Source organism: Poecilia reticulata, linkage group LG16, assembly GCF_000633615.1.
Source record: "Poecilia reticulata strain Guanapo linkage group LG16, Guppy_female_1.0+MT, whole genome shotgun sequence".
Lineage (NCBI taxonomy): Eukaryota > Metazoa > Chordata > Actinopteri > Cyprinodontiformes > Poeciliidae > Poecilia > Poecilia reticulata.
In genome coordinates, this window is record NC_024346.1 from 17,787,886 (window position 1) to 17,812,302 (window position 24,417).

At 40.3% G+C, this 24,417-nt stretch overlaps 2 protein-coding genes across 3 annotated transcripts; both read left to right on the forward strand.

The window, feature by feature from the left end:
* Positions 1–4,321: 4,321 nt before the first annotated feature.
* On the forward strand, positions 4,322–9,999 carry cbx3b (chromobox homolog 3b). 2 transcript variants are annotated; one of them, XM_008432509.2, is made up of 5 exons: positions 4,322–4,586; positions 4,909–5,049; positions 5,142–5,298; positions 5,881–6,032; positions 8,799–9,999. In XM_008432509.2, the coding sequence occupies exons 2-5, from the start codon at positions 4,910–4,912 to the stop codon at positions 8,917–8,919; spliced, it is 570 nt and encodes a 189-aa protein (XP_008430731.1). In that variant the 5' UTR covers positions 4,322–4,586; position 4,909; the 3' UTR covers positions 8,920–9,999. The 2 variants fall into 2 exon arrangements, with proteins under 2 accessions (XP_008430731.1, XP_008430730.1); XM_008432508.2 differs by having other exon boundaries at positions 4,325–4,601.
* Positions 10,000–10,084: 85 nt separating this feature from the next.
* Positions 10,085–12,419, forward strand: snx10b (sorting nexin 10b). Its single transcript, XM_008432507.2, has 6 exons — positions 10,085–10,348; positions 10,977–11,093; positions 11,175–11,275; positions 11,372–11,473; positions 11,651–11,860; positions 12,040–12,419. Exons 2-6 carry the CDS (start codon positions 11,001–11,003, stop codon positions 12,167–12,169), a joined length of 636 nt encoding a protein of 211 aa, XP_008430729.1. The 5' UTR covers positions 10,085–10,348; positions 10,977–11,000; the 3' UTR covers positions 12,170–12,419.
* Positions 12,420–24,417: the final 11,998 nt, after the last annotated feature.

Genomic DNA, 24,417 nt, shown 5'->3' on the forward strand with positions numbered 1-24,417 from the left:
ATACTCCCTCATTTTTCTCCTTAAATATTTAACATTTTTGCATTAAATGTAATCAAGAACGTAACTTATAAAAAGTTTTATTTTATAGTTTACTTATAAGTGTTTTCTGTACATTTCAGGTTTTCTCAGTAATTTATATAAACATTTGACATTAGCAGTTGACAGGTTTGAGAATTTTTTATTACAGTGTCTATGATTATGCCACCTAAACAGAAATAAAGACTCTTTTATCACGACAAAAATAACAAGAGAACATGTGAATATTGGCAAGCTAATGAGTAACCCATCATTTCTCCTCATAATGAGGCAGCATCGCTAAAAAGTGTTGAGTAAAAATGTTTTGAAACAGATCTGACATTAATTCATCATAGTGACTTATGATGAACTAAAATGTGGCTCAAACTGTGGCTCAAACTAAGTCCAACATGTACTAACGATGCTTTATTATTAGCATTATTAAAAAATACAGCACGACTACAGTGAATAAATCAGTATTTATTAGTAATACAAGCAACTTTAAACCCCAAATAGTTAGCAACACCAACAAACATGTTTTCACCCACATCTGCTTCTACATTTTATACATAAAGGGACCTTTCTCATAATCAGCAGCGATGAATCAATCCAGCTAAAACATAATATGTCAATGCTCAATCCTCTTCAGCCAGATATTTCTCTCAGGGTAGCTGGTTGTAAATTGAGAGCTGTGATGGACACCGAGGGGCCCTGCATGTGAAAAAGTATCCAGGGAGGCAAGAGAACAGAGACCTCTACTCAGACCATCTACAGACCCTCCCAGCATGATCCCACCATCTGGACTATTTTCAGTTGTGGCAGGCCGGCTCTCAAGACCCGAAGAGGGGCGGCATTCACAGAGCGTGAGAGGAATGTGCTTTTTCTGGGAGGCGATGCTGTAGATTTAAAGGAATGACGTCCTCCAGTTGTATTTCTTGTCACTCTGTATGCTGGAATTTGTCTTTTTTTTTCAGCCACTGTATTTTATTTTTAGTGTTTGGGTCAATCATGGGCTCTGCCTGCTTCTCAAAAATACCCCCGAATCATTTCATTATAAATGCATTTAATTTTTTTTTTTCGTCTTAGTTACAAAAAAAATATCATGAATTGTGTTAAACATTATTTTACTTCCAACTTCAGATGTCCAGATAGAAATAAAATACATTGGTTGATGTAAAGTTAGTGTGAAAACAGGGATGTTTCTCTTTTTGTCCCAAAGTTGGTCCAACACAGGTTTCTGTCTTTGGTACAGAGAACGAATGGTCTGTACTGTAGGACAGCAATAAATCTGGACAGAACCTTTTTGCTCTGTCATTCCTGCGCCTGCAGCAAAAGCTCAAGCCTATTAGTTGTTAGGTTTCCATCACAATTGTCTGAAAAGCCCTCAGAAGAGAATGGGGAGGGTTAAAAGGGCAACAGTGGGTCATATGGCCGATATCCAACACACATCCTGATAGTTTCTAAAAGAACCCATTTACAAGTCTATGAAAGCAACATGTTGTATAACATGTGGGGTAATATTTTAAATAAATAAAACAAAGAGGGACTTTTATTTTGTCTAATAAACCTTCTTATTTTCAAGTGACAAAGATTATATCATGGCTTGAGATGCAACATTTTAATCAAACTTGAGTTATTAGACATTTAGTCTGCACAAACACCGATCTTACTCCGCTGGCAAAAATGAAAAGTTTCAGTACAAAATATTTCTTTGAGTCTGTCCATTTGTGTTTTTCTTGATTTCCTCTTTTTTTTTGGCATTTATTAGTCAGTAGCTTGTGGCACTGCTGAGGTGTAAAGAAAGGCCAGGTTGCTTTGGGTCTGGGGTCTCTCATCTTCCTCTCAACAATATCTTACAGACTTTCTATGGGGTTCAGGTCATGACTGTTCGCTGACCAATCAAGCACAGTGGCACCACGGCTGATTTTCCTGCAGGAAAATGAAACCAGCACCCAGTGCTCTAAAGCTTCCTGGTAGATGGCTACTTTTACTGTGGACTTCAGAAAACACAGTGGACCGACACCAGCATACCTCAGCATAACAAAACCACCATGAAAACCTCACACTGGACATCAAGAAACATGGATTCTGGTGCCTTGATTTCAAAATGTTGAATTTACTTTAATCTGAAAACAGGAAATGTTCAAATAATGTGATTGATAGTCACAAACTGCTGCCTGTTCCTTAAACAGCTTTCATATCTCCCTTATACATTTTTTTTGTTTTGTTTTTGAGGATCTTCAGTGGCAGAGATAGTGAGATAAAAATGGGACTTATTCTGATTATAATATACTTTTTTTTTGTCTGAGTCTGACATGAGTCTTGTTCATATTTCTCCCGAAAAATGGCCAAAACATCAACAGTGCTAGTTTGTGCTGTGAGATAATAGGTCAGGAATGCAACAGATCTTTTAGCATAGTTTTAAAAACACAGACCTCTCTTGACAATGAGAAAAATTTCCTCTGAGATAATAAGATGCATGTTTCTAGCACAATAAATGTTGGAACAATGCTCAAATCTTCTTAATGCAGATGTTAATCACAACCAAACAGCGAATATTTCCCACTATATATTCCACTCACTTGAGCTCTGTTCCTTATTCTACCAGAGCTTTAAATAACGAGCTCCTTTCTCAGCTTTTCATGTATCTTGCACATTAATCTTTCTTTCACACTGGCATTGTCTTAGACTTTTCCATAAATTTTTATAGCCACTTTTAATCACATCTCAAGGCCCCAGAAGTTTTTCTCGTCGAGAAACTGAACACTTCTCTCATACACACAGCATGCAGATTCTTTTAGTGATGTTGCCGCGTTCTTGAGTAACTTTGAAGAGCAAATTCTCTCCTTGTTGAATAATTCTTCCTTCGGGATGAAATTGTATTGGAAACTGAGGCAAATCCAAAACATTCCTTTGTTAGGCCACCTTCAAAGAAAAGTTGCTTGACTGACAGGATCTCATGCATAAATCCAGACATATTGGAGGCAAAAAGAGCATTTACGTAAAGGACCGCAATTTACAAACCAGTTAGGCAGCGCCCCCTAGCGATGTTTACAAAAATAATGTCCAAAATCGGACTTGTCACGGTGGGATGCTAATGAGGCTTATTTGACCAGTTGGCAGTGCTGGCGTTTCTCATTGGTTAAATTTGAGCTGCCAATCAAACCTTCTCCACACTTCTCTTCTTGAGATCTCCACAGAAGCGCTCAGGAGTGTGAGGTGAGCAGACCTCCTCACAGACAACCATATGAACTTAGAAACATGAGTTTATAAGTGCATGACAAAACAATAACAATAAAAGGTCGGGCAAAATCTCAAGTTTATGGAATATTTAATTATATTGACAAAGAAAATTTCTGTAAGTAATATATATTTACAAACAAATTAAATTAAGTAAAATTATTCAGAGGTTTTATATATATATATATATATATGTGTGTGTGTGTGTGTGTGTGTGTCTGTGTGTGTGTCTGTGTGTGTGTGCGTGCGTGCGTGTGTATGTGTGTGTTATATAAATACATAGGCTATATAAATTACATTGAAGGAGTACACTTTATTAATTAATTATATATTATAATATAATATTGCAATATAATATTTTGAATCACAGTTTGTGTGTAATTTAATTTAATTGTTTTATTTGCTTGACCTGTCCAGGGTGACCCCGCCTCTCCCCCGGTACGTTAGCTGGAGATAGGCACCAGCAACCCTCCCGACCCCACTAAGGGACAAGGGTGTAAGAAAATGGATGGATGGATGGATGTTTTATTTGCTTCATATTTTTTGTTTAACATAATGTCAGTATTTTTTCTTTTTTTTTTTGCCTCAGTTTTTATTAATTATTGACTGTATTTGGATATTTTGTGCATTGTTTGACCCTGTCTTATTTTAGCCCTCCTTAATTTCAAATAAATACCTGCGGCAATTAATCCATCCATCCATCCATCCATCCATCCATCCATCCATCCATCCATCCATCCATCCATCCATCCATCCATCCATCCATCCATCCATCCATCCATCCATTTTCTGTACACCTTTGTCCCTAGTGGAGTCGGGAGAGGTGCTGGTGCCTATCTCCAGCGAACGACAATCTTAAGAAAAATAAATAAATAAGTACATACACATACATGTGTGTATGTGTACACACATGTATGTGTATGTACGTGTGAAGATCTATTGGTCAGAAAACTGCCCCTTGCGGTACCCAACTGACACCCCTGGGTGGCAGGGCAGTTCCGCTCCGGCGGACGGGGACGCACGAGCAGGAGAAGCGGACTGCTCTCCGATTGGTCGGCGGTGTGCGCGTCCCCGTCGTCTCCTCCCGGTTTCCCTGGCATGACCTTTTCCCTTGGCAACCACTTCCTCTGAGCATCAACGGCCATCTTTAATTGTAACTCATTCATGAAAAAGTTGTTATCGAGCGTATAAAAAAGAGCAAGCCGACCCGTTTGCGCGCGAAGCGGCGTCGACGGCGCTGTTTGCGTGCAGTTCGCTGCGACTCGCACAAAGCAGAGGCAGAAGCAGAAGCAAGCCAAGCAGCACCGCGGAAGACGGTCCGCAGAGAATAAGTAAACAGCGAGAGCGTACGTTCGCGTTCCTCATTGTGTTATGTGGTCTGTCACACTGTCTCCGCTTCACTCATCCAGCCTGCTGTCTGAGAAACAGACTCGTATGTAAAGTATTGGCGTGAATATGTGGATGCTGACATGTCTGCGTGTCGAAGTGAAGTAAGAGAACTGAAACAGCAGGTGGAGCGACGGCGCGCTTAAATAATCTTTGTCAGAAGGACGCCGCACACTGAACTCTGCCATGTTTTTATGCAAATATCAAAGGGTCTGTTGCGTTGATAAGAAACTGCTTTACTATATATATATATCCTAAATTGTGCAGGATGAGAAAGAAGCAGACTGCCAAACAGAGGAAGACTGAGGAGACTACAGAAGTCCAAGAGTTTGTGGTGGAGAAAATAATTCGGCGGAGAATCTTTAATGGCAGAGTGGAGTACTTCCTGAAGTGGAAAGGCTTCACCGAGTGAGTGAGACCCTGCAGAACCTGTCAGTGAGTGTCTGTGTTTGTTCACATGATCGTGAAACACACTCCCTCCTCCTGCGTGTAACCAACAGTGCAGAAAACACGTGGGAGCCTGAGGACAACTTGGACTGTCCCGGGCTCATTGAGGAGTTTCTGAGAGACGCCCATCTATCCAGGGAGGTTGAAGAGGAGCAAAGCGAGCAGGAGTTCATTCCTAAAGAAGAAATGGCAAAGCAGGAGACGGAAATTGTGAGTTGAAAACGTGGCATTCATGTTTCCATGTTAAGTTCCTTAATGTGAGTAAGGAAAAAAAAAAAAACAGCACTGCTTCAGTTTTTTATATTTTAAGCACTGTTTAAATTTGAAGACAATTGAGGAAGAAGGATTTGATCAGCTGACCAGTCTGGCAGATATTGTTCCTGCTACAGCAGAACTAGAACACGTGTGAAGGTGGTTGGTTTTGGAGCAAACTGAAAGCGAAAGTGGGTCAGGTTTTTGTTTTTTAATAACTGGCTTGGGTACAAGAACAAAAAATATATAAATTATAACGTGAGTATTCTGGAAAATTACACAATTTTATGTAAAAATAATAATAAAAGAAATCGTAGTTTGAAATAAGAAAATAAGAGTATAGAAAGATCAGTCCCAAATGCCATTGTCTAAATGTCACCCATTCATCAATTTCGCAATCTATGTATCAGTTTGTCTTCTGGGCTTAAAGGCAGAGTGTATAAGGAAAATTATTTCACCCATTTCATTGGCAGACAGGTTCATCACTCATCACTTTCTCTAACTCCTCTTCCATCTTTGTCTTTGTTATTCCTGCTGTAGTCCCATGTGACGCCTCAGGAGCAGAATAGCAGCGTCCTAAAGCCAGATGATGAGGAATCCGACGCCCCCACTGACCTCAGCACTTACCTCGAGCCCGAATGCATCATCGGCTCCACAGACCGAAAGGGAGAGCTCATGTTCTTAGTCAAATGGTAACTTCTCCCCTTCCTCTTTACAATGTCAAAAGTGTTTTTATTTTCTGATATTTAATAGTGCAGAACAGACTTTGAGGGTGGTGGGAAAATTACAAGCACATAGAAGTGGCAATGTGGGAAGTTATGATTTTTTTAAAATTATTATTATTTTCTAGGTTGCAATGGAAATGTGAAATGTGCTAGTCAAGCTGTCAAAGAGCACCAGGCATTACATGTAGAAATGTGGAGTGGAGGGAAGCAAAGGAGGGGAAATGTGTGCAAATAGCTGGTAATAGGGTGAATAACAGAGGTCTAAAACGCCATTCATCAAGAAGCTGCTGCGATACTATATTTTATGGCTGGGCAATATATTTTGCAGTCGAAACGAGATCAATAGAAAATACATCTGCTCATTTCAGTGAACTCCCATCTGGACCTGCCAGTAATCTGGCGGATGTTGGCGCAGAGGGAAGTTCTTTAGCTGCTCAGCCTCTCACAGCCCAGCTAAGCAAAGCGGATGGCATCAGCTATCTCACTCATTGTTTACGTAGCAACAACTTGTTGAGTTACTCGCTCTGCAGCAGATTCAGGTTTTGCCACCGTTGCTCATAACTGCTTACAAGTATTTTTTATAAAAACTGTGTGGAGTGAATGGGAGAAATGAGTGCAGCAGCTCGAGAAGAAATTGTAGTTAAAGCAGGAAAGGTGACGTCATCAGTTTGGCAGTATTTCAGATATTTAAAAGAAAAAACAAATCAATAATTATCAAAATTAACTTTTATGATGATACGTTTTTCAGCCTTATCGCCCGGCACAACCATATTTAAATCTGCTTTAGCTCAGTTAAAATCAAGTACTTTGGAATGAAGATGTGATACTTGTGGCACTGTGGTGGGATGGCTAAGAAAGCAAGGGGTGGGGACAACTATTAGAACTAAGGGCACAGTGGAGTCACACTTCAATCATACACAATGTTGTTGTTTCTTTTGTTTTTTTTGCCACAATCCAGCGAATTGTGAATGTCAATGGAGGCAGTATACTGGTCTTAATCAGCTGTGAAAGAGGCTTTAGTGTCCTGTAGCTGGAATCACTTCAAAACTTTGGAAAGTACTTCTGACCACAGCAGATATGATTTATTGTTTTTATTTTACTCGACTGTTCCACACAGTTGACTTCCTATAATGTGTGGCTGTACTGTCAGTTACACGTCATCATTACTTCCTCATGTTCATTCCCCTTTTTGAGGCCGGTAGTGTTCAGCCTTAGAGGAAATGGTATGATTTCAATTAAAAAAGTACGACAAGCAAGTAAAACTGAGAGATAAACTGCTGGAAAGTCCAACTTCTTTCACTCTTGTCGCTCTGCCTGCAGTCCATCTGCCAGTATGACCTGATTGTTGATGTCCAGACCGTAATCATCAGAATCTATTCCTTCAGTGCATTTATATGAGCCTGCTGGCTTTGAGTAAGACCAGCTTTGAACTTTAAGTGCAAATGAAATGCAAATGTGTATCACGGTAGGTTTATTTGGACAAATGTGACCCAGTTGATGGCACTCCAACACCAACTGTTTGTGTCTGAGAGATTTACTGATTTTCACAGATTGTTTCTCACGTCTGCCCATGAGGACAGAAAACATTTTTGCTTCACCCAATCCAGTCGAAGCAAGTAGTTAAAAAGCAAAAAAACATTGTGCAAGATTGGGATTAGTTTTAAAACACTCAACAACCAGAGCAAGTTGTTTGTATTTTGATGATTTTTGTATGTTGAGACACTTTTGGCATGAGAAATGATATGATTCTTAAATGGAAACTTTATATTAAAACATCTTTTTCAGGCTCACACCTAGTTGAGGTGTATTTTCTCATATGAAAAACATCAGAATTTAGCCCACAAGAAGTCGATTGGTTAAATTTGAGCTCACTTGAGTGAACTTAAAGAGGGGGGGGAGTTCAAATGCTGACACATGTCCAAACATCTACTTTTGGTATTTATTCAAAGGTTTTCCACATTAGGGTTTAGATTTCTTTAAAAAAAATATGTGGTTAAAGCACCATTAGCAGTAAAGACAGACTCTAAACTCCTTCAAATATTTCCATTTCAACCAGCTTGACACTTCATTTCTTAGAGGTTCATCACATCCTTTCCAGTGCAGTTAAACTGAGGAGGGAGTGTTTGTGCAGAACTATTTACAGATGTCACCAGAGATCTTTTAAAGGGCATATTTGTGGGCCTCTTTAAGATTTAAGTAATTAAACAAATCACTTAACAATAAAGCTAATACATAACAGAGAAAGTACGTCTGACTTATCTCAAGAGGTTTTTGTTGTTCTTGACTTGGGTCACCAAGCTCACTATTAGTACAGTCCAAAGTTCCTTACTGATAGCAAAGTTACTTTTAGAAGTACAGTAAATATGTGGACTTTGAAAAATAATTTACTTTTCTGTGTTGAGAAATCCAGTTGAAATGCAGTTAAAAAGAAAAGAAAGGAAAACAATCTTTCTCAACAACATGTTTAAAATATCTTACTGTAATCCAGTAGACTGTTTTTTGTTGAGACTTTATTGTTTTTTTTTTATGGGAATTTTAGATATAGGGTCTTTGCTTCACAAAATATTACCAAAATATTCAAAGAAGTCTAAAACACCAACCTCCTTCTTTAAAGAAATGTATATACAAGAACACCAATGCCAACAATAAAACTTTCTGCAGCTTGACTGCATGAATTGCTGCTGAAGTAGACGGCTGTATCAGCATTTCTCTGTCCTGCTTTTTCCCTCACAGGAAGAACTCCGACGAGGTCGCCCTGATGTCGGCTCGCGAAGCAAGTGCCAGATGTCCCCAGGTGGTCATTGACTTCTACGAGCAGAAGCTGACCTGGCACTGTGGAGAGGGCGAGCAGTAAATATATATATAAAAAATAAAATGTGTGCCGAGGACTGTGGATAAGCAGCTGCACTTCCACCTAAAGATTAGTTTCTCCTCCATCGAGTGTCCTCCATCAGCTGACATTAAAGGCATGCGGCATGAAATCACGTCCCGCTGCAGGTGGAGCTTCCTACTCAAGCAGCTGCGAGATTCTCAGCGGGGGATGTGGGTTTAAAGCACTGCCAGCTCTGCGGTGCTCAGTGAGGTTACTTTTCCTCTGAGGACACCAAAATGGAGACTAAAGCTAACTTTAGTTCAGTACAGCTGATTTTTATTTTAATTTTGATTAACCTACTGCTGCATTCCTTTTCTGTGATTATGTAGCAGACTCGGTCACTGTGGTAGTCCTTTGTTTTTAGTTACTGTTTTTTTTGTTTTGTTTTTTTTCTGTATTAAAGCATTATTAAAGCACGTTTAATGTTAGCAGAGTGAGCTAACAGCAGGTCAGTGCACATTTCCACATGTGTTGTTTTTTTGGGATTTTTAATATGTGTGGTGTGAATTAACAAAAAGAAGTCGTTTTGTCTGTGTGGCTCTTTCAAGTTTATTTTAAAATGCTAAAACAAATGTTGGATATTTTCCGATTCAGCAATCTGCAGCCTGTGTGTTACAGGCTATGTTCTCTTGATTTGGGTAAAATTTTACGAGATTTAGGTGTGGTAGCATTCTTTTTGCCAGCTGATCAGAAGCGCGCAGCAACATGTGGGAGAAGGGGCAGCAGTGAAGAAACTACTGCATTTAACAATTACACTCATTTGGTTCTTTCATCTAAAGTGACGTCCTGGTAGAATTAAGTTTCTGATTAAGTTGAGTTTGATTCCTTTTAGTATTTACCCTGTGAGCACCCGTTATTAAATGTAGCACTTTAGTTAAGAGACTGAGTCACTGCTGGAATGACTCAGCTGTTTGTAGTAGATAACTGTTCTGATGGCACTGATGTGACTTTACATATCTCCCATGACTGTTATGGGACACCCAGCTGAACCTTAAACACACCTTCTGCTGTAACTGTTGACCTTAATCTGTGAAGTCTGCAAATAAACAAAACCTTTTATAACTCTGTCACTTATTGAAACGCCTTCATCGCAACAGCGTCAGGTTTACTGCTCGGTAAACACTCTACTAATCTGGGCCTCTATGTGATTTTTCTCAAGCTATGTTGGGGACCCAAACGAGAGGATGTGAGATCAAAATCGATCTTTTTGGACTACGTGCATAATGCTTTGTACTAACACATGACTGAGCACACCATCCACAAAGTGAAACATAGGAGGAGCAGAGTCCTGCATGTCAGCAGATGGAGCTGGTCAGTAAAACAGAGGGCTGCCCTGGAAGGAAACCTGTTAGAAACTAAGGATTGAATCTCCTCTATCCAGCAGGAGAGCGACCTCTAAACACAGCCTGAGGTACAGTTGAATTACTTAGATCAAGATCATATTTATGTGTTGGAATGATACAGTCAAGGTTTCTATTGCTCCAATAAAGCACTGCTTATTGTTATTCTGATACATAAAATCCCATTAAAATACACTAAATTTTGTGGTTGTTATGTGACAAAATGTGGAAAGGTCAAACGACCTCTTTTGGAAATCCCAAAAAGAGGCTGTAGATAAGGTGCTGTTTTATAGATTTTACTTCGGGGAAAGGCTTTTGTTTGTCTCGTGACTATATTTGGAAACCTTTGCTCCTCGGCAGTAAAAGTGGAAATAAAGGCACAAGCACAATGCTGTGCACAGCACTATCAGGGATAAGCTTACTGACTTTGAGCTCTGTCTGTGTTTCGGATTATCAGAGAAGAAACTGAAAATACTGGGAATCCGGTAGGCTTTCTTTGAAATGTGATTTGATTTAAAAAAAAAAAAATGCTACACGCTCGATCCAGGGCCAATGAGCAGATAGAAAAGGCAAAACAGGACTTGGAATACATGGGAATTTCCTCTCCTCCTCTATTTTTGTTGGGCTTGTCATTACACTTCCTCTGTCTACTCATAAAACCCTTCCTCTTTGTTTCACAACACGGTTCACTCCGTTCAGCTCAGGAGCTCTCCTGCCGTCTCCATGCAGCAGGTTATCAGTGTCTGGGTGCGAGACCCGCGGATACAAAAGAATGACTTCTGGCATGCCTACATGGACTATGAGATTTGTTTACACGTAAGTACAAGTGGAGAGAAGATGGCTTCACTCATGTTGTTTCCTTGTTCTAACTGTGCTGCTGCTGTGTTCTGTTTTCAGACCAACAGTGTGTTCTTCACCAAGAAGACTTCAAGAGTGAGGAGGAGATTCAGTGAGTTTGTGTGGCTCAGACAGAAACTCCAAGAAAATTCTCTCCTACTGTGAGCAAATATGTCATTTGATAAAACTCAGGAAGGCAAAGGTTTCTATTAAACTTCACGTCCTAAATGGTTCTCCTTTGCCTGCATGTTTTGTAGCTTACAGCTACCACAGCTTCCACCCAAAAACCCCTTCTTCAGTCTGAACAACGCCCAGCAGGTTGCGGATCGGATGAAAGGACTCCAGAAGTTTTTGGAAAAGTAAGAACGACCTCACACAGCAGTGCATTTATAACTTGGAGACATCGCTTGGCTCAACCCAACTGGTGCACACTGGTTTTCACCAGCCTCCAGACCACAGGACGTTTTCACATCCCCAGGCGGCACACTACGCCACACACGGCAGATCCTTATTTGTTTATTTCCCTCATTTCTCAGAATCCTCCAGAGCAATCTGATGTTATCCGACAGCTGCCTGCACCTTTTCCTTCAGTCCCAGCTGAGCATTTCCAAAATGGAGGCCTGCGTTGCCGGAAAGACCAGCTTCACCGTGGCCCAGGCTGTGCAGAGCTGCGGCCTGAGGAGATTTCACTCAGAAGAGGACCTGCAGAGGGACCTCGGCGTGTCCTGTGACTCTGACTCAGATAGGTAATGCAACACTGAATTTTCCACCGTCTCGTCAGGAAAGTCCAGACGGAAACACTGCTCTTACAAGAACCAACGACACATCAGCACAAACTTGTTTGGCAACAACGGATGCCAAACAAGTTAGGGCACGGCACCTGATTAACCTGTGATAAACGTTGCTGTTTGTTGTGTTTTTGCAGCTCAGAGAGCAGAGACCCAAGGCACAAGACAAAGGAGTTGACATTAAACCAGTCAAGGAGTGCAGCCACCCTTGATCTGAGGGGAACCTGCCCAGAGGAGATGCTCAGCTGCTCGAATGGTTCTGTATGAAAACTGGAAACGACTGAATGAAAGTGAAAGCTCGAGTCTGTTTACTTGATTCATGTCCATCTTTCTGGATGTGAAATGGCCTTAAGGAAAGCAACTTGTTACCTTTCCCTGCAACCATTTTCACTTTTGTGTTAATTTACATTGTCCTAATTGAAAAGCCGGTTTCACAAAATCAGTACCGTATTTTCCGCACTATAAGGTGCACCTAAAAACCTTCAATTTCCTCAAAAGCCGACAGTGCACCTTATAATCCGGTGCGCCTTATATATGGACCAATATTGAGCCACAACAGGTCTAGCAACTACGGTAAGCAGCCGCCGACTTCATTTTCGCCCGTAGAAGAAGAAGCGCAGGGTGCATGCTGGGATAGTTGTCAGAACGCTGGTTTGTTAATAAAGTTTGACTGACCTATCTATCTACCGACCGTCTAGAATCAGGTCGTTTCCAGGTCATTTAGCACCACGTTCTCCACAAACATGCTGTGCGTGAACGGAGACCATCATCCGGCCACACCCTGGCCCAGTTGCGGAAGGCTCTCCTCACCGACCGGATTCGAACTGTTTTGTTGAGATTCACTTTAGTGCAGCTCCATCTAGTGGATGCATAACGTAACTCCAGCCTCTCCTGCAGCGTTTATTCTATGCGCCTTATAACGCGGTACAACTTATATATGAACATTTTTTTTTAAATAGGCCATTCATTGAAGGTGCGCCTTATAATCCTGTGCGCCTTATAGTGCGGAAAATACGGTAATTATTTTAATTTCAGCCTCCATTCATCTGCTCGAAAAAGTATTCACACCACTAGAACATTTGTTTTTTTACAGTGTCTTAAAGTATAACGTCAGACATAACAATTGTTATGTTGCAGACCGACAAAAACTCACACTGGTTTTTAACATTTTTTGCAAATAGAAATGTGAGGGGAGAGAAGTGTGCGCATGTATTCAGCCACATTTCCTCTGATACCCCTAGATTATTGTTTACAGCAGGATGAGGTCATAAAACCACACACAAAACAAAATGCATGGTGGGAAAAAAAGCAAACAAACACTGGATATAAGAATAAACACAACATCCCCATCGTGAAACATGGTCAGAGTTGAATGGAGAGATGAATGGCACTAAATTAACTAAGAAGCTTGAGACTAGCAGGACAACAACCCTAAACATGCCATATACCCACAGCATGTTCATGTGGCAAAATGGCCCCGTCAAAGTACTAACCTAAAAAATAATTGAGAACCTGCTGCAGAATTTGAAAAATAATGTCCATAAAGACTCTCCATCCAATTTGATTTTACTTAGCTGTTTTGGGAAGAAAAATGGATAAAAGTATCAATTTGTTCAATTTGTTCATGTGCTTACTTTTCAGATTCCTATTTCTGAAACAAATTATTTTACTTCTATGTGTCAACTAGATTACTTAACTTTGTGGCCAAAAGTGACAAAAATGTGTGGAAAAAGTTTATTCGGGGGTATGAAAAATTATCCATAACGTTTTGTTTCTTTGTGATGATATTATGTGTGCATGGTACAAACACGTGTAATAATGTTGCGCCTGCGGGTGGCAGTGTTGTCACAGTTTGTACATTTATCTCTCTCTCTCTTGGAAACATGTGCTGTAACTGTGTGTTGTAGCTTTATAAATTAATTTTGACAGAAGCACGACAGAGTTTGCTCATTCGTACCATGAAAACGTCCCAATAGTAGGATAATATGTCAAGCAGTCATAGCCTGATGTCACTGTACGGGTCTCGAGTGTGGGAAGCTTGTCATCTGGTGGCTGCTGCAGTGCTTAGCAGGATGACATGTTTAATAAGGTCTCAGCAGAGTTTCAGCACACGCACCCTTCCCCCCACTTGTCAGGTGTGTGCCGGGCAGGAGGTCCTCTGGACTCCCACTGGACTCACTCCTGTCTGAGAAGGCCACCAGTAAGACAGGAAACATTGCTCTCTGCTGAGCAAATGCCAGCTGTGCTGACAGGCCGCTCCTTTAATCTGTCTGCTTTGCTTTGTGTTAGTTTGAGGCCGTTCCTTGCAGCTGCTTCTGCTACTGTGTGTGTCTCCTTGTATGTGATGCACTGTAAGGTCTATTTTTCTAACATATGTACTGTGTGGCTCAAAGCTTGATTCCCATAAGAAGAAGTATTGTTTTGGGGCTTTTAGGTTAGGTTTAGTATTAGGTATGTTCTGGTAATGGTTAGGTTAGAGTAAGAGTCAGGGTTAGGCCATAGATTAGCTGCTTCTCTGTGCAGCAGCTGAGGAGTTCATTATAAATTCAGAACTGGTTGCATTAGGAAGAAGAGGTGCAGGTGGCCTTTCTTTTCTAAAGATATCTTGTCATATATGTGCGCATATGTTACTATACAGTACACATTGTTAAAAAAAATAAAATATCAGATCAATGTTTGAGTGTGTGCTGAAGACAGTTCTTTTATCTGTTTATTTGGAGGTTAGCTGTTAGCTGTTTTTGAGCTTAATGTTTCTAATGCTAAAATATAAATAGTTTCATTTAGAAACTAAATTATTAGACCTTCAACTAGGAATCTTAACAAAAAGGTTAAGTGAAACACTGATTCATTATTCCAATTCCATTATTAGCAGAAGTGAAAAAAGCTACTTTACTCTACATGTTCTTTTCAAGATGTTGCAATAAGTGAAGTTTTTTTTTCTTCCCCGTTTAAACTTGAATATCTGTCACTGGTGTTTTTTAGCCAACTCTTGTTTTAAGATCCAGTATATTTTAATCTTCTCTAACAACCCAGCTTCAGTGATTTTAGAGAAAACATACAACACCGTACACGCATGCCATCCGTCACTTCTCTCCACGTTCCCAAACCGAGCAGAACCGAGGCTGGAGTCGGTGACTTTCTCCCTGACACAAGTCAAACACCTCAGGTAAATTCAAAGATTCAAGGATTCAAGGAATTCAGGTAAATGTTTATTGGCCAATTCACCTACCTGCCATGTTTTTAGATTCAGAGAGGAAGTCATGTATCTAGAGAGAACACACAAATGCAATATTCCACCAGACGATCTCCACACTGAGAGGGACCAGCCAGGATTTCAACCCTTGTAACTGCACCGCCCTACTGTCCCTCATATCTGCATACTTTTCTCCTCAGAGACAGATTTTAAATGGATGTGGAAATATATTTGCCCCCCCCCCCACCCCTTGTGAAATAAAGAATTAAGATCAAGAATATTTTTTGGTTAAAATTTAGCAGCCAGTTTCTCTACAGACGCTTGAATTGAAATGTTTAAGCATTTCAGGATTGAAACTGTTAGGTTTTGTTCAGCCTCACGGGGAATATTGAATCTAATTTTAATGGTCCGTGACTCTGGTGTACCGGCCATTAACTTCAGCCTACTGTAATCTGTCAGCAAAGCTCTTCTGCAGTAAAACCAGTAACTACTAAAAACAGTTTGGTCCGCTGCTGTACAAACAACGCCGCTATGCACATTGTGTGAGTCTCTAAAGAGGTTCAAGTGATTTGAAAAGATAGTAATTCAGTAAAATCGTCTGAGAACATGTGTTCTGTAAAAGCAACAAATGCATTGTTTTTATTTTAGTGTGGAATGAATGACTATAACTTAACAGTAAATAGAAAAATATTGGACAGAGCGGTGAGCCTTCTCTGAGAGATGTGTCTGCCTCGCACCACAACATCATGCATGTTTCTGCATCTAACTAATCCCATCTCAAATCTGCGTCATCCTCCCTCGCTGTGTTTTCTTTCTACAGACAACAAATAAAAGTCCATCTTTATGTTGGACAGAGTCAGAGATGTAACAACATAAAATCCCAATAAAGTTTTCTGTAGGGAGCTGAAAAACCAACGGGTGTACTGAGGCAGATATGCTCCAGTGGAGGCAAATTACAGATAAATCAGCGGCTGCTCATGCATTTTAAGTGCTGCATTATACAGAATCCATTAGTAGCAATAGCAGCTCAGCACAATTTAAGATATTAAATCTCTTTGACTGCAATTCTGCGGAACCCAGATGAGTCGATACTGGACAAAACTGAGCTTCACTGGCAACAGAGAGGCAATGGGACCTAAAGAGATAATTTAACAAGAATCTACCAGGAGTATTTGTATGATAATGGGACAGTGAGACGTATTATCCGGCACTGAAACCACTGAAAATTTGTTTTTAAAATGCACAGAAATACACAAGATATTTCATTTCATACCAATATGAAATCTCCAGTTTGTATTGTAACTCTGCCAGTAAAATGTATGCTTAAGAGAAAGTGCTACCTTAATATAGAAAATTAAATAAATACATAAAAAAAGAAGCTTATTTTACAGCAATTTTTTTTCTTTGTCTCTGAGATGGCACAGATGGAAATGAGCTGACATAAAGTGACATCAGTCATTCATCAAACCTAGCAGCCATACTGGTTCCCTCAGTTTTGCGCAGCAATAGCTGCCGGTCTCCCTCCCTGCGCCATCATCTTATGCGCGCTGCGGATGTAGCAATCATTTGGAAGGAGTGTGATCACTAAACCAAGGAGAGCAGCAGCTTCTCATCTCCTTCAGATGGAGCAGATCAGCATTAAAGGAGCATCTCTGAGCCTGAGGGAAAAGGCTGAGATTGCAGTTTGTAATTTACTGATACAATATAGTATGGAAAGACATTTCCTTTGAAATTGGTACTTTAAAGTAGATAGATGAGGAGGCTGGGTCATGTGTTGAGAAAAGAAACATATCTGTGTTATACTGCATCTTCAGCTATTCTGTGCAAAAACATGTTTTCATATAAGTGCCTTGCAGAATTGTTCACACTCCTCAAACTTTGTCACATTTCGTCTCAGTATTACCACTTGAGATAGACCGACACAAGGAGTCTTGCAGTTGTTAAGAAAATGAAAAATAGCATGTTTTGGGATTTTATTTTACAAATAAAATGTAAAACATGCTGCATTCATTCCATCTGAGTCAACACTTTGTCTAACTCCCTTTTTGCTGCACATCTTTGCCTCAGCCTTTCACATCCAAAAATTGATTGTTTTTTTGGGTTTTTTTTTTTCAATTGTTCTTGGCAGTTTAGCTGGAATCTATAAGCAACCAGGTGATCTCTAATGGTAATTGATTGAAGTCGATCTGATTTTGGAACATTACAGTAAGACATTAGAGCAGGTGTCCACATTTCACAACACCCACACTGATTTGATTTCATCATATATGCAGCAAATCAAAAAACAAAAAAAAAGCAAAACTGACACACATATATACATATATACTCCCTCCTCATCAGCGCATGAATTTGTGTCTTGGCTCTGGGGAACGTCACCCTCTGCACGTCACAGGATCAGGTCCCTCTGGACTCCCGTCTTGTTAGGGATGAACAATGCGTAGAAGGGGAGCCCTCTGGTCAGACAGGGAATGGAGACACTGCCAGCGATGGCACTGTGAGGACGACAGAGGAGCTGAAGAAACAAAGGAGTGAAGTGGAGGTGTTGAGGGCACCATCTCCGGGGGCTCCCAAGCTTTGCTGCCAGCATGTGTAAATCAGCAAGCGGCTCACGGCTGCAATGAGGTAGAAAATAAAAAAAGCATAAAAATGTCTGCGTGAAATAAGAGGCGAGGAGGATTTTTTTTTTATTATTTTTTATGATGAGCCTAAATTCTCCCCTTTCTGCTGTAGATCCAGTGACTGGCTCGGATTGTTTTTCACAGACAGTCCATCATCTCGGCGTCTGCATATTGACACAAATGATTCTCGCATGTCTAATGTACAGACCAAATATTCTCATTTTGAGTCACAACATGGATATGGGACTCTTTGGACATGCATATGTATATTCAAGCAAGTCTATTTAATTTACATGTGATAAAAACACATGAATGTACAGATTTCTGGCCCTTAAAAAACATTTGTGCAGTCTAATGCTTTCAGGGGGAAAAAAATCTTTAGTTCAAATTTGAATTGTCATCAATCTTGTAAAACAGAAAAAAAACAAATGTTAGAGAGATGTATATGTTTTTGTTAATTTTCTACTTGGACAATGTTGCTCTATGTGTTCAAGGAAAATAAGGAATCCAGAAAGACTTGAAGATGATTTTGTGATATTTTAGATTGAAGTTGTTTGACACCAAAAGAATTAGCTTGAAGTTAATGTCTCACCCCGAAGAAGCAGCTACTTGCAGAAAAGCATCAAGAGTTTTGGGAAGGTAAATTAATATTTTGCATGCATTATCCACTAACTGCTTCAAATACATGTGAAAGCAAACTCACCATCCAAGAGGTGGTTCATGCAGGAATTGGCTCTTCTTCTAGCACCCCCACAACCAATTAGCATGCAGCAACATGCAGATTCTGTTGTTGGATAAAATGCACAAAGGCAGAACAAAAAGCTTGTGACCCAGCCTCCCTACAGTCAGAAACAAGCAGAAGGCTCCTAATCAATCCTTTGTTGTGCCAACTCCATTTTAATACAAGCATAAAATGCAACAAAACATGTTCAGGATGCAACTGAAAGATATTTATATAATACTTGAGTATGCTGCCCTCAAAGTAGGAAAATACCTACTTTCCAAAATCTAAATCCATCACTGCACCTAAAGTCCAACATATGTGAGCAGCGTACACCTGCTATTGGGGCAGGTCTCAGTTGCCCTCAGTTACAAAACCTCCAGATCCTGACAAGATCAAGATCAAGTCCCTTGATCTTTTAGGAGATCAAGGAACTCCTAAAAACTGGGGCAACAGCATCTCCATGTCAGAGGAGAACCGCATTTGGTTTGGTTCTCAAATACCAAAATTATAATTTAAGAGTTTTGCCACTCACAAATATACATCTGTCACTAGAAACAAGTGGCTAAGTTCATACCTTTTTGCTTTCAAATGATATTCTCTTCACGCAATCGCAGGGTTTTCGCGAAACTCGGCACTAGATTCACTAAAATCTAGTGAATATCTGACAAAGTCTGGAGTCATGGTGTGCTTATGCCACTTTGTCGTGATTAGCATGTTCATCTGTTGCCTGAGCACTAAATCAGCTCACATTAACTCAAACCCGGTCACATACTAAAGCTGACACAGAAGAGGAATGATGGCAACAACATCTTATCCAAGGGTCTAAGTTACCCCGGGCAGCTCATGTAATTTAGCCTTAACACCTTTACTTCCTCCAAGAGGTTGTCTTACAAGGACTGCTGGCTATATAAAGAGCTGAGCTAGAAACTAAAGAGGAGACCGGAGGCACAGAAGTTAGGGAGGCAAAGAAGGAAAAGTAAGAGGAGATGAGGCTGATCGGTTTGCAAAGGAATGACAGTCACTCAGCTGCAGTTCATGTGGGTGCGAAGACCGCAGAGGGCTGTAATTACAGTTAGAGCCTCACATGCTTCTCTGACCTCTGCTGATTACAAGCTGTCCTCCCAAAGCCTCCCGGATCATTACTCACCTCGCTAACTAGTACTGTAAATCAGCTGTCGATCGCTGACCTGCTATCAGAGCTACAACAAGAGAGTAAACAGGGGGGCAGGCTGTGGTGCCCGCAGACTTGTAAATAATCTGCAAAGGCATGAGCAGCAGCGAGATGTGGGAGATGTTTATGGCAGGTGAACAAACACCTGTCACTTTGATAAGCCTGATTTATCTCGACTCAGATGTCAGGGGTATAGCTCTGGTCTTCGTGACAGCTTTGGCTGCCAGCCTCACACGCTGGAATGCGAGTCCTGTCTGCGGCGGTGATGTATACTGGAGAGTATGCGAGAGAAATGACTGACCAGCTCACGGCCGTAACAGCTTCATTAGGGATCAGCTGGTGTGTTATGTGCGTTAAGGTGGCATTCTGACCGCTAATGCAAGAAACAAACTGACTGATATCTTTAAACTACTCTTTGAATGAAGACTGTAAGATAGAAGGCAATGCCATCTTACACCACGTGGTGCCTATAAAAAAAATCCATTCAGTTTCATACTTATTGGCAGCTAATTTCTTATTTTACAATATAAAACACTTAAAAAAAATACAACTGAAATCCACACCTTTACATACGACAGAAAATTTGCCTAGTCACCTTTCTTGGACTTTTTCATGAAATTAAAGTACAACCAGAAATTTAAATTTATTTTATATGTCACACGCCAACATAAAATGGCATGTAATTGTAAAGTGGAAGGTAAATGATACATAGTTTTCAATTTTTCCTAAATAATGAAAAATTCCTCAAAATATATTCCTATAGTTATAGAACCACTTTTCACTGCAGGTAAAGCTGTAAATCTCTTACATTACGTCTCTACCACCTTATATCTTTGAGCGTGTGCTATGTCGCAAGGAATAATGGGTGATAATATTAAATGAAGAGAATCTAGAAACATCAATTGTTACATCTTGCTACAAATTCTCTACAGCAGAGGTCCTTAAATCCACTTCTCAAGGGTCGCTGTCCCTCGACTTTTAAGATGCGTCTGCTTCAAATAATAATAATCAAATAACTCGACTGCGGAGTTAATTGAGCCATTCGAGGTGCGGTTCCGTTCCAAATAAACTCCAGAGCAGTTCATTTACGGTGTGAATCTGATCCAGCCTCATTTCAACGCAGCAGCTACCAGGTGTACGCTGCAAGCCTGGCCTGAATGCCATTCCCCAGCTGGGTAGGTGTTGAATTGTGGAATGCAGTTCAGTTAATATACAAATAAACAAAGGTTGTACATGTTTTTTGGCAGACCTAACTCGTACCATTCATGAACTGCAGTGTGAGCCAAATATCTGTTGGCGGCTGCAAGTGACCTGCGGGCCGTAATCCTGATCCAAACCAATCCATTGTAGCCCTGGAAGCATGAATAGAGCCGCTGGCCTGCTGCAAGGTGAACTTTCATCCTCGTCTCTTGTCTTTTGCAACTTCTGTTTGTCTACAACTGATGTCTTTTATTTAGCTTCTTCCATTTTTCCCTTCTTCTCTGACCCGTTTTCCTGACCCAGAACAAAAAGAGATTCATTTTCCTTCGACTTCATAATTATGCATGTCTTCCTGTTGGTTAATCACTTAAAATTCCAATAAAATACAACAAATTTGTGGTTGCAGCAAGACAAAATGTCAAAAAGTTCAAAAGGTGTAAATATTTCTCCAGGTCTCTGTATGCCATGCCTTCCATAAGTTTCACTTTAAATCTGCCACATCTTTGAAAATGTCATAAACCAGAGTGTACTTCATCTGCTGCTGAATTATGTTACATGAAACTGACCTCTATTAATAGTGACTTGCAGTTAAAAAGTGACCATTTTAGATTTTAAAGGTTCGAACCCTGATGTGTGGAGCGGGGCGGGAAGAGCTTTAATTGAATCCTGATATATGGGGCATTATCTGGGGTGGGGTGGGTGATACATATCCTGCAAAAAGCTTGGAGTTATCACATAAATAAAGCCTGAGTTATTCCTGACAGAAACTCTCCATGAAGCTGAGGTGAGACCTGCCCAACAATCCAAACAGCTGACGGACTGATCCGGATTAAGTCATGGAGAGTAGCATAGAGATCAACCATCAGCACTCTTCATAATAGTCAACAAACATGACAGCACTAATACCAGGACATTGTTTTGCAGCCAACAAACAATGCTGACAAAAATGATCAAGTTTAATTGATAATTTATGTTAGTTAAAATATTTTTGGAATTGCTTTATCTGAGCTGCAAGGCAGCTGTGAAAACTGACAGCTTCCTGCACCATCAAACCCAAAATATATTCACCATCTCCCCCCACCCCCGCAACAGCTCTGTTCATATATATTCAGCTCATGAAGGTGTGTTTTTATGGGGGGAAAGTATTAATTAGTGATATTCTGGTATCATTAGTGTTATTTACTGCGCTGGAGGATTAATGACATGGTGGCATTTATCCTTTAAACATTATATCTTGATTTTAAATTGCGTTAGAAGATATGTCTGTCTAGAACTAACAAGAGACAGGGCTGGGGGGAGGAAAGTTGTCATCCATTAAGGATATCTTTTTATTGGCACTTAAAGATGAGAGGCAGCTTTTAGCCTTGTTTGCCACTGACTAGATGACCCGTTGCCAAATATTTAAAAAGCAGAGCTCAAAAGGGCAAACGCTGGCCTTATTTCAGTAATGAAGGCAGTGTTTCGCTGCAGTAGTCATACCTTGAACCTTGTCCCATTTTATCATGCTACAAGCATAGATTTCAATATGTTTAGGGTAATTTATGTGACAGAGCTGCAGAAATGAGAGTATGATTGTGTTTTGTGACATTTTATTTAACAAATAATGTTGCATGCATTCACATCCTACTCCCTTTGCCTATAAATAAAATCCAATGCAACCCACCTTGGCGGTGTGCATTCGCCTGTTTCTAATTCACTCACAGTATAAAGCCGTTCTGTGAAGGCCTGAGGTTTGTTAGATACCATTAGCGCACCGTAAAAAAAAAACAACAATCACAGGTCAGAAATAAAGAAGTGAATGAGTTGCAGCAGGGTTAGCACATATCCCAAGTATTTAACATCTCGCATCACTGTTCAATTCATCATGTGAAAAGAGGAAAAACTACAGCACAGCTGCAAACCCGAGACATGTATTTAAACCCGTAGGCTAAACAGTGAGATCATTATTGAGGGAAACTGACAAAATGCCCTTGGTGATTCTGGAACCGCAGAGGTTCACAGCTGAGCCAAGGTGAAGGAACCTGTTGACGGGACCACTGCGTGTTTTCATGATCTCTTGTGAAAGTATAGCAGGAGCAAAGCCATTGTTGAATAAGAAAAGACCATGTGGAAAACGCTGGTCTGATCAGACGGGATTGAGCAGCCTGCAAAATATCTGTGGAGAAAAACTAACACGGCGTAGCACATTGAGCACACTGTCCCCATGGGGAAGAATGGTGGTGGTAGCGTCATGCTGTGGAAATGCTTTTATTGCATCAGAGAAAGCAAAGCTAGCTGGAGGAAGATGGAGTTGTAGACTGCAAAGGATTTGAAGCTGAGGCAAAGATCCACCTTCCTGCAGAACAGATTAAACAGGCAGCTGGGGCTTCAACGGGATGGCTTGGATCAAAACATATTTATATGCAAAAATGGCCCAGTTAAAGTCCACGCCTAAAATCTGGAAAAATCACAGATATTTTCCACCCAATCTGACGTAGCTTGAGGTATTGTGCAGAGAAGAATAGGCAAATGCTTGAGATGCCATAAGTTTCTGCAAAGGTTGGATAAATATATATATATATGTTAAAAAAAAGTGAAAGCATGTGAATAATTTTGCACAGCCTTATCGTTCTGGGCTTAAAATTTACAAATTATCTTTGATAGAATTAAAGATTTAAACACAAAGACGGTTTCTAATCTCATATCTCTTGTTAGTTTTTCTACATTAACAAAAAAACAAAGCCATTCTTCTCCATTTCCAGTGCTGTATATTCAATAAGTAATTATAGTAATTCATTACAGCTCCAATTAGAAGGGAAGCTTTATCGCTGCACTGTACCATAAAAATCAGGATTTATGTTTTCTTTGAATGTCACCCAGAGGACAGAGGACTATGGCTCATCACTCAACTCGAACAAAGCAGAGAGACAGCAGCCAGAAAAAAAGAAAAATAGATACAGTGAGTTATCGGTTGATGAATTTTTCCTTTCCATTTCTCACTCCTCTCTCGTTCCCCGGCCCCCCAAACTTGAGAAAACCCCTGACAAGGCCACGTTGTCAGAGTGCATTAAAACTGAAGCCCATTTTTGGTATAACAAAAAAAAAAGGAAAAGAAAAACACACGTACAGTATATGTATCTAACCTCAGAGGGACATTGCACGGCCAACGCCGACTCTCCTGCTGTCAAACAGCTCCTCGGAGGGCGATAAGCGTCCCGGCTTTCTGTGCGGCTGCCTGTCCTATTAGTGCACCTCAGCTGTTACAGTCAGGCAGGCGGCACAACCTCCCATCTGCCGCCGCTGTGATCCTCTGCCCAGTGAAGTCTCCCAGGTGCTTTAAATAAAAGGTCGCTTTGAAGCGTGGGACAGAAATGCAAAAAAATAAAATAAAATTCTATTTTGATGATCCACGTTTTAGCCATCTATCCTAGAAATTTTATGTATTGGATCTCCGTTAGTATTGTTAAAATAAGTGGGTTATATATACATATATCCTTGTTAATATGGCTTGTAAACCTCAGGTAAGGATTTTATGCTCTGTCACAAAGGCCACTTATGATTCTATAAGGAACTAGATTGCCACCTTGTGGCTTTAAAAAAGGGTAAATATACATACACACACATTATATA

Coding starts and splice junctions, on each gene's coding strand:
- snx10b (XM_008432507.2), top strand. CDS start 11,001: ATGCAGCAGGTTATCAGTGTCTGGGTGCGAGACCCGCGGATACAAAAG. Junction 11,474..11,650: donor CTCCAGAAGTTTTTGGAAAA/GTAAGAACGACC, acceptor CTCATTTCTCAG/AATCCTCCAGAGCAATCTGA. Junction 11,861..12,039: donor TGTGACTCTGACTCAGATAG/GTAATGCAACAC, acceptor GTGTTTTTGCAG/CTCAGAGAGCAGAGACCCAA.
- cbx3b (XM_008432509.2), top strand. CDS start 4,910: ATGAGAAAGAAGCAGACTGCCAAACAGAGGAAGACTGAGGAGACTACA. Junction 5,299..5,880: donor CAAAGCAGGAGACGGAAATT/GTGAGTTGAAAA, acceptor TTCCTGCTGTAG/TCCCATGTGACGCCTCAGGA. Junction 6,033..8,798: donor CTCATGTTCTTAGTCAAATG/GTAACTTCTCCC, acceptor TTTCCCTCACAG/GAAGAACTCCGACGAGGTCG.